This window comes from Triturus cristatus, chromosome 8 (assembly GCF_964204655.1).
Source record: "Triturus cristatus chromosome 8, aTriCri1.1, whole genome shotgun sequence".
Classification (NCBI taxonomy): Eukaryota; Metazoa; Chordata; class Amphibia; order Caudata; family Salamandridae; genus Triturus; species Triturus cristatus.
In genome coordinates this window covers 1201149043-1201159438 of record NC_140591.1, presented here as the reverse complement: position 1 = coordinate 1201159438, position 10396 = coordinate 1201149043, and the positions used below count along the sequence as shown (strand labels likewise).

At 49.5% G+C, this 10396-nt stretch overlaps 1 protein-coding gene across 1 annotated transcript in view; it reads right to left on the bottom strand.

The window, feature by feature from the left end:
* Positions 1-8543: 8543 nt before the first annotated feature.
* TMEM131 (transmembrane protein 131) overlaps positions 8544-10396 on the bottom strand; it is a 943143-nt gene continuing 941290 nt past the window's right edge. The window contains exon 41 of the mRNA XM_085622890.1: positions 8544-9680. Within this exon, the coding sequence (XP_085479016.1) occupies positions 9384-9680 (297 nt within the window). The 3' untranslated portion in view covers positions 8544-9383. The remainder of the gene's footprint in view (positions 9681-10396) is intronic.

The following is a 10396-nucleotide window of genomic DNA, read 5'->3' as shown; positions in this document are numbered from 1 at the left end:
ACAGCCCCTAGACCCGGAGCGGCGGTGAGAGGAGTGCTGGACCTCCAGCAACTTCCGGCACCGCTTCCGTAATGCCTTCAGGGCCATGGCAAGGCAGTCCTGACAATCCCGGGAGTCGTGGTCGTTCTCCAGGCAGTAGAGGCAGACATCATGGGGGTCCGCCACCGACATATTACAGTGGCACGACCCACAAGACTTAAAGCCGGGCATCCCTATGTGCACCAGGAGACAAGAGAAGGAGACAAAAAGTCTAAAAAATGTGGTAAAAAAATGACCGAGGTACGTGCTCAATCCGGATCTGCGCTTTCGGCGCGGAAAAAGAACTGACGTCAGCGCGCATGGGTGGCGCCTAAGTAGTCTCCGTGACGTCATTCCGGCGCGTACGACGCCACTGACGGACGTGGAGCCGCACGACGCCACCTACTGGCGTGCAGGGGCACTGCTAAGCAGAAAACTTTCCGGATCCAGGCTGACACCTGGGGGTTATTCTAAGGTAAGGAATCTATCCCTAACGTGTCTCTTTCAGATCCTATATTATCTCCCTAGGGCTAGGGTGTTGGTAAACGGAGAACTGTCACATTGGTTTGACATCACCAGGGGCACGAGACAGAGTTGTCCCCTGTCTCCGCTCCTTTTTAATCTGTATATCGAGCCTTTTGCAAATTTGATCAGAGCAGATCCCACAATTTCCCCTTTTAAATCTTTCGGGTTAGTGGCAAAACTGGCTCTATATGGGGATGATCCGATTCTCTATACCACCAACCCCCAGGCTTTAATCCGTAATTTGATGGCAAAGGCGGAGAGCTTTGGTTTGATTTCAGGGTGAATGCAGTAAAAAACAAAGGTAAGGAATGGAATCAGGACAAGAGTGGTCGGGGGGGGGGGGTGGTTAAATCTCAAATGCTCTATCTGGGTGTATTAATTACACAGAAACTTGAGGATGTTCTTAGAATAAATTGGAAAAAAGTTAGCCGGGAGATAGGGAGTTTGTTGATAAGATGGGCCAACTTACCTTTAAACATACATCGTCGTGTTAATCTCATTACAATGATTGTCCACCCCAAAATTACTTTTCTTTTCAATTCTATTCCTCTAACTTTTCGGAAGGAGGATGTATCCAAGCTCCAGGGAAAATAGGTAGCTTCAAATGGCTTCAAAGGGACCTAGGATAGCTTGGAAAAAGTTGAGGAGGCGGTTGGAGGCAGGGGGCTTGGCTCTACCGGATCTGCTTGCATACTGTCACGCTTTTTACTTTAAGAACTTTCGCATGCTTGCTAATAAGACAGATAGGTCACCTATGGGTTTACTTTTTCGGGCAATGTTAGCTGATGCCTCTCAAGGCCAGTGTCACTTCCTTTTTAAACATGGAGACAAGAAGTACTTTAAAAAGGTGAGGTTGAAGATCCTGAAGTCCACCTTAAGAACTTGGATGTAATTTCGGAAAAGGTTGGGAGTCCCATATTACTCATCATGGGCTCCAATTTGGGAATCCCGGGTACCCCCGATTGCTTGATGGACCAACCTAGTCAGCCCTTAAAATCTGAGGGGCTATGCTATTGGGCAGATCTTAAAACAGGATCAAGCTTAGTGAGTTGGGAAGTGTTAAGCAATTGTACCAAGGGACAATTGACGAGATTCAAATACTACCAATTACGTTCTTGGTGGGCCACATAAGAGTGGGCAGGAGAGGATGATGACTTGAGGCTTGATCAGGTGATGAGAACTGACCGATGGAAAAGGGAAGTCTCATTTTGGTATTGGTTCTTTGTGTTGGCGGATGATAAGATTCTCTCAAATCTACAATCTATGGGTAGAAGAGCTTGGGTGAAGGAGAGCTGAAGCAAGCTTGGTATGATTCCTTTTCCATTCTACGAGCAGGGGTGAAACCAGCTTCGCTTACTACCCAGAGAGTATATTGGTCTCCAGTTAAGTTATCAAGAGTTTCAGGGAACACATACGTCTGTCCAAGGTGAATGCTCTCATCAGCAGATGACCTGCATTTGTTTATGCAGTGTCCGAAGATTGTTCCCTACTGGGCATCAGTGTGTAACTTTCTTGGGGAAGTAACTGGCGAACAGATCAAGTTAAGCCCTTGACTTGTATTTTTTGGCCTTTATCAAGAAGGGGATGCGCAAACAAACAGTCATCACTAAATTCATCTTCTATGTGATTTTGTTGGCGAGGCGGGAGGTTTGTAGGCTTTGGAAATCCGAAAGTCCCCCATCCTTTGCTGAGTGCCTTAAAAGTATTATCTGTACGAGTCAGTCTGATATGGCCTGTGACCCTAGAAGTCTGGATAAGGTCTGGACATTGTTGGTGGATTGGAGAGAGCAGTCTAGCAGGTCCGATGATTAAGCCAAACATGCTGTTGGTCCTGGTTCTCCTGTGTCCCGTTCCCTACGTGAAGGAGATTGAAGTGGAAACAGCAGTATTCTTGTGTGGAAATGCTCATCTTTCCCTCCTGGCATCTGAGGGATAAGAGTAATACCAGCAAGAGAGTTGGCAGAATGAGGACTACAAAAAAAAAACATAAGGAGGAGATTGAAGTCCCATTGAGACAAAAGGAGAATGGGAAACAGAAGCTGGAGCGCTTTAAGAGACCTCATAATAACCAGTGAGTTATTAAAGGGTGATCAGGTAAACACAAGAAGGCTGAATGGGCTGAAAGATAACCTTTAACAGTGCCCAAAGCAAGGTCTTGTCATGTGAGGGTTAGAACTAATAGGACTTGAGACAATTGAGCCTAGAGTGAGTCAATCTGGCATGCACTGCACTAAACCACAAACTTGTCCCAGCGACAAACATACAATCCTTGTTGAGGGATGTCTGGCTGCCAAGATGACATCTGCTACCTCTGGAGGGAGATTGAAGATATTCAGCTAGCACCACTCAAGCTCCATGCATGAAGGTAGGGACTGTGAAGGCCGAGATGGAGAAGCCCACCATTGTGCTACAACAGCAGATCCTCCCAGAGGGGCAGCTTGATTGGAGGGCAGATGCTCAAGCTCACGGGTTCTGGATACCATACTCTCTGTGCCCAGTCCAGAACCACTAAAATTACTTGGACCCGGTCAGTTCCGATAATTTTGAGAACTCTGGATAGGAGTTGTATTGGTGGAAAGACACACAGGAGTCTTGAGTTACAAGGCCTCCTGGCACAGCCAAAAGTCGAGTATGCCCTGGTGTTCAATGAGCCCACTAGGTGCTTCACCATCAGGAAGATTCCTTGGCGGTCCAGCCATTTCCAGAGGCGCAAGGCCTCCTGCACAGGACCCGTGACCGCTCCTGCCCTGTTTGTTGCAGCACAACATAGCAGTAGTGTTGTCTATGAGCATCTGCGCCATCTTCTCCTTTGAGTCTCTAGGTTCTTCTTCTCCTTCGGTGCTCCTTTCCTTGCCTTGGCCTTGGGCGGAGGTTTTGGTTGCCTCACATGGGGGTGGGGTGTTTGGTCTCTTGCGCCTTGCCTTGTTTCTCTGCTGAGTGATGACAGGCTATCTTATTCTCTTCCCTTGGGGTTGGTGGCCTCCTGCTGGGGGGGGGGGGGGGGGGGGGGGGTTCCTTTGCCTGGGGGACGGGGCTCCTCGTCCTGTTTTCGGACTCGGCCCCCGTGCGGCCCTCTGTTGTGCTTAGGTGGGTGGGGTACTGTAGCAGATCCTCCTTCCCCTTGGGTACTGCTAGGGTATCTATTCTACGTGAAGGAATCTGCAGCTAGTAGTCTATCAGATGTACGAGTTACTTACCTTCGGTAACGATGTATCTGGTAGAGACGATTCTAGCCACAGATACCTTCACGGCCTGCTCTTCCTCCACGTTCTGCGAGGGCTTGTGATTTGGTCTTTTGCACTCGCTTCCCTGTGGGTGGCTGTGTCTTCTATTAGTACATTCTTTCCCTCTTTCTGTCAAGCTGTGCCTTTTTCCTCCCAGTTTTCACATGGGAGGATAGGTTTGTTGGTACTTCTGGCTCTTTGCGATCCTTGAGGTTGGGGTCTTTTGGCTGCGCCTCTGCCCTTGTTCCGGATGGGGGTTGTCACACACTGTGATGGGGATGTCTCGGAGTTTTGTCGTTCCCTGTGTGTCCCCGACAGGTTCTCCTTCCTTGTCTTTGGTTGGGGTTGTAGTCCTGTTGCATGTTATCGTGACATTTTTACATATGTCCCTTGTCTCCGGGGGGGGGCTGTCTCTGTACTGGCAGGGTTGCTGCTCTGTTCTTTATTCTTTCCCTGCCTTTGGGTACTGCAGTGCCGGACAGTGCTCTTTATGGTGTTGTTCCTCACCATTCCTTGTTCTGCTCTTTCGCACACTGTTCCTATACTCTCACAGTTTTGTCTGCTAGCTCCGTATTGTGGCGCGGAAAAGCTCTCCCAAGAAAACTGACTTAGGCGCGCCGGGGTGGGACTTATGTGACCTCGCTGACGTCACGTATGCGGACGATGCCTGGGCAGAGTCGTGTGATGCCATTCCCCTGGCACGCAGGGATGCTGGGCAAGAAAGTTTTCCGGGTCCAGTCTCACGCCTGGGGATAATTCTACATGAAGGAATCTGCGGCTAGTAGTCTCTATCAGATATAAGGTCCACGACCCCACCCCGCCCCGTTTGTTGCAGTACCACATGGCGGTGGTGTTGTCTGAGAACACCTGCACTACTTTCCCCTTGACAGAGGGAAGGAATGCCTTCAGTGCAAGCCGGATCGCCTGAAGCTCCAGAAGGTTGATATGGAGCCGGGAATCCGCCGGAGACCAGAGTCCTCTGATCTCCGCCTCTCCCGCGTGGCCGCCCCAGCCCAGAAGGGACGCGCCCATCACAACAGTGTGTTCCGGTTGGGGAAGGGAGAGGGATCTGTCATTGACCCAATCGTGAGCCACCACTGCAATTGTCGTGCAGTGCCCTCCGAGATCTGGATGCAATCGGACAGGTTGCCCTAGTGCTGTGCCCACTGGAACTTCAGGTCCCACTGCAGAGCCCGCATATGCCATCTGGCATGATCCAAGTATCCCGAGGGTCATCCTGACCGAAACCCGGGATAGCGGCTGAAGGATCGCAACCATCGCCTGAATATCCCGGACTCACTGCTCGGGAGGATAAACCCGAAACTGCGCAGAGTCCAGAACCGCACAGATGGAGAGGAGCTTCTGAGAGGGAATCAGGTGCGACTTCGGCACGTTGATGGAGAACCCCAGCAAAAATGCAGGAGGTCGGCTGTAGTCTGGAGGTGGGAGACTACTGCCTGGGGCGAAACCGCCTTCAACAACCAGTTGTCGAGATAGGGAAAACTGGAACCCCTGATCGGCGCAGATGAGCTCCAACCACCGCCATCACGTTCGTGAACACCCGAGGGGCGCTGGTAAGGCCAACGGGGAGCACGTGGCCTACCTTAAACCGTGAACCGCAGGTAACGTTGGTGGGCCAGCAGGACGGGGATATGAAAGTAAGTGTCCTGCAAGTCCAACGCTACCATCCAGTCTTGCGGGTCTAGGGCAGACAAGACCTGAGACCTGAGCAAGTGTGAGCATCTTGAACTTCTCCTTCCAGAGGAAGTGATTGACGTTCCAGAAGTCTAAGATAGGACAAAAGCGCTTGTACTTCTTGGGGACCAGAAAGTAGTGGGAATAACAACCACGACCTACTTCTGGCCCAGGAATGCGCTTGATGGCCCCGTTGGCCAAAAGGGCCGTGACTTCCTGTTGAAGAATCGCAAGATGGTCCCCCGACATGCGGTGGTACTGAGGTGGCATGGCTGGAGGGGAAGTCTCGGAGGGAAGGGAATAGCCCCTTCGGACAATTTGCAGCACCCACTTGTCCGAGGTGATGTTTTGCCAGTGGGGGAGATGATGGCGAATCCTGCCGCCCACTGGCGTCGGATGGACCTGAAAGGTCGGACTAGGAAGACTTTGCAGTGGATGCTGCGGGGGTGGAGGTGGACTGACCCGCCCGCTGGCCCCCAGAACGCCTTGACGGTTCCCACATCCGCGCTGAGGATGCTGCTGCGCAGGCCTGTGGCTCTGGAACAAACGTGTTGGGGCACCCTTTCCGTGGCCACGAAAGGAGCAAAAAGCAGAAGGCGGAGGAGGGCGAGTGGCCGACAGGCCCAAGGACTTGGCCGTAGCCCGCGAGTCCTTAAAACGCTCCAACGCACTATCCGCCTTATTGCCAAAAAGGCAAATGCCATCAAAGGGCATGTCCATCAAAGTGTTCTGGACATCCCCTTAGAAGCCAGTTGTGCTCAGCCAGGCATGGCGCCGAAGCACCACCATTGTGGAAATCGCCCTGCCCAGCGAGTCAGCGGTATGAAGGACACAACGAATAGTGAACTTTGCTGCGTCTCTCCCAGCTGCAATAGCTTGGGAGAATACTGTCCATGCCTTCTCCGGACAGTTGGGCAGCACCTGCGCAACCGCATCCCACAGAGAGTGGGAATAACGGCCCAAGAGACATGCGGTGTTCTTGCCAAGCTGCTCCAGCTTCTTGGATTACCTATCCGGGGGTGCAGAAGGAAACGCGCTCTGGGAAGCAGAGGCTTAGACAACCAAGCTCTTGGGAGTGTTGTGTTGGGAGAGAAAGAGGGGGTCACCCGGAGTCAGGCGATGGCGGCGGGCCATGTTCCTGTCCACAGGAGCCCCTGTGTTGGGCCTGGACGAAGTGCCCAAAAGGACGTCAGAAAGTGTGTCATTAAAAGGCAGCAAGGGCTCCAAAGAGGTTGCCGCCGGCTGAAGCACTTCTGTCAGGAGGTTAGCCCTGACAGCCACCGTAGGGAGTTCGAGGTGGAGGGCCTCGGCTGCCCTACGTACTACCACTGCATAACTGGCTCTCTCCTCCGTAGCCATGGTAGAAGGAGACAGCATGCCAAGGTCAGGTGAGGTGTCAAGACCACTGGCCTCCCCCAAATTGTCTGCCCAGTCCGGATCATAATCACACTGTTGTGTGAAAGGGTCCTCAGACCCTTCCCAGTCCTCCCCTTCCTCCGAAGTCTGCGAAACAGGCTGAAAATAAGGAGAACGGAAATAGGGGAAAAAGGGCCCCAGTGGCGTCAGGATCGGCACCGTGTCCGGGCTGAAACTGGGGATGACGTTGTCCCGAGGAGCAGGCGACGACGGAGGTAGAGCCGGTGGGGTCGACAGCGGTGGAGGAGGTGTTACAAGGTCAACTGGCGCCGATCCCTGATGGAAGGACAGGGCCCCAGGTCGGGTTTGTGGGGCCCGTAGGCGCACCGGCAGGGCCAGACGGTCCAAAGAGTCGGGCCATGGCAGAAAGAAACTCTTGCACCCGAGCAGGCGTCGCCGACAGACCCGGAAAGGGTGGGTAGGCTGGCGGCGACGTAGCAGGCTCTGCTGGAGTCACGGGGTGGCACCACCCACACCCTCAGCCGCGACAGGAAGTCGAGGAGCGACGACGCTTCTTCGACTTCTTCTTGGAATGCTTCGACTTACCTGACCCCGAGTGCGAAGACTTAGAAGACTCAGAAACCAAGTTAAAATATTAACTAGGGTACCGCTCTCTCTCGGATCTGCGCTTGCTGGCGCGGAAAAAGAAAGAACCGATGTCAGCGCGCGTGGGCGCGTCTAAGTAGCTCTGACAACGTCATCTCGGCGACTACGATACCAGCGACGTACGCGGAGCCGCACGATGATGCCTGCCAACGCGCAAGGGTACTGCTGACGAAAACTTTCCGGATCCAGTCTGACGCCTGGGGATATTCTAAGGTAAGGAATCTACAACTAGCGTGTCTCTTTCAGATCTCTGGTTTGGGTAGGGAGAGGGATCTGCTGTTGACCCAATCCTGGTTCGTTAGCTACCACTGCATTTGGTGTGCAGTGCCCTCCAAGATCTGGACGCAATCGGAAAGATTTCACTGATGCTGTGCCCACTGGAACTTCAGGTCCCACTGCAGAACCCGCATATGCCACCTGGCATAGTCCACCAGCAGGATGCTGACCGAAACTCAGGATTTGCAGGAGTGGACAAACAGCTTGATTTGGCATAGTTTTTGGATGGGTAGACAGTGTAGTTCTGTGCGGTAGGGAGTGATGTGGGCGTCTAGGATGAGTCTGGTAGTGGTGTTTCAGATGGTCTGGAGTCTTTGAATGAGCTGGTTGGACATGCCAAAGTATAGCGCATTACAGTAGTCTAATCTGCTGGTTATGAGGGCCTGGGTGACAGTGCGTCTCGTGTGCATAGGAAGCCATTTGAAAATCTTGCGGGGCATTCTTGTAATGTGGAAGCAGGATGAGGTCACTGCGTTCACTGGTTTATTCATTGCGAGTTTGTCATCTAGGATGATACCGAGTTTTCTGAAGTGGTTTACGGGGGTGCGCGTGGATCCCAGTTCATCTGGCCACCAGGATTCCCCCCAAGGTGAGGAATCAACGGCTAGAACACTGTATCAGAAGTTACATGCACTGACCTATCAGAAGAATCATCAGTCTGGAGTCTGTTAAACCATGGCACAACTGCATTCTACCTCAAAAAATGTAAGCAAACAATTAATACAGATCTCTTCTAACTAAGGCTGAAGGGCAGGTTTTAATAAACTCAGTCAAAACTGGAAGTATTGAAAAATCTCATTTATTGTCAAAGTACAACAAAAAGTTGCATCTTTTTGGGAAATGCCCAAGGAATCTTGTCAGGGCCACAAGACTTGGCAAAGAGCATTTCACCTTTAAAACACATTTATTTTTTGAAAATGTACAGAACCAAAATTACAAACAGCACAGAAAATGTTTAAAAGTCTTAACTGAAGGCTCCTACATTCATCCATGTGCGTTGCATTTTTTTTATTTATTTTTACATTCGGTAATCTTCAATAACAAAAAGAACCTTATTCTTAAAAAAATACTCTGCATATCTAGCACAAAGTGCTTCTTTTATTTATTTATAGATCAGGTATGTCAGGAACATAATACTGGGAGAAAAACTTCTCTCGTTAAAACCAAAGCCTGGAAATATCAGATAAAAAAAGTTGCGTGCTGGGGACGATTTTATACAGTAGTTGAAATATGTTTCCCAATCTGGGATGTTAAATCTGGCTCATTGCCGGTGAATAAATAAATAAATGAATGGGATGTGGCAAGTGGTTTCCTTACCAAGTGATGAGTCTCATATACAACCATTATCTGAGATGAGATTTAAGGGAAAAAGCTCAGCCTATGCAAAGCAGAATAACAATCTCACACTAGCATAATTGAACAGAAAGATGTAAAAGAGAACAAAAAGCTTGGCTGGCACATTACTCTTACCAAGTCTAAAAGGAAAAACCCCAGCAATAGAAAAAAGAGAAAAGGAATAAAAAGGAGCTGTCCTGCATAGACAAAGTCTTAAACAAATGGCGGGTTGGAAATTTGTATCATGATCTGATGCAAATGTTTTTCTTTTGGTTTTTGCTGAAAACTTTAGTTATCATGAGGGTAATGTGAGCTGGGCCAAGGATCTGAGCTTCTTCTCCCTATGGTGGGGCTCCATATTCGCCAGGGATCATAGGTCTGTCCTCCCATTGTATCAGGTTGGTTTGTAGCAGCATTCGAACTGGAGGGCACAGATGAGGTATTTTCATTTCCCATAAGATTAATGCCTGATAGAGAGTTTGCTGGAGTGGTGAAAGGAAGGGTGTTGTTGATGTTGCTGGCCCAGATGGAACTGCTGAACGGAGTGGTTGTTGGCCAAGGAATACCACTACTGCCAAGGATGGACTGCAAACACAACAACATGATGATTTAGAAAACGAACAGAGGATTATGCAATATAAAGTGCAAGGCATATAAAGTTAAAGAGAAACAATCACTTCGAGAATAACAGGTTACTCTGGTCCTATGGCCTTGCACTCGTTCACACCCTCTAAGCCAAGTAACCCAATCTGGCTTACATTATCAAGCACACCCTTTCTAGGGGAGCATTTCATATGAGGCCCAATACTTCAAAATATCACATTTTCAAAAACAAAACCGTTACTGAAATTAATTATTCAAACATTTAAAAACATTCACTGAAAATTGATCTTCATTCCTTTCATGAAGATTCCTAAATTGATCTTTAAATTTCATCTGAAAAATGTCAATTTAAACTTTGCCCATTTCATAAATCCATTTTACATAATTCAATTGAAGGGTGTGCACATAACGAATGAAATAAGTCAAGATCCCACTGAGGCATAATAGTGGACGCAGGGGGACATGTATGCAAAAAAAATGCATTTCAAGTACTTGCTTGAATAACAAAGGTTGATCAGGGAAACAAACAAAAGTCTGAAAGGACTCACAAATAACCTTTATCAGTGCTCACAGCAAAGCCTTGCTGGGTCAAAGACAACAAATAAAACATCTGACAGCTTTGCCTGCAAAGGATCATTTTGACAATTTCTACACCAAGCAACAAATTTCACCCAGTGGCTTGAATAAACATATGTGAT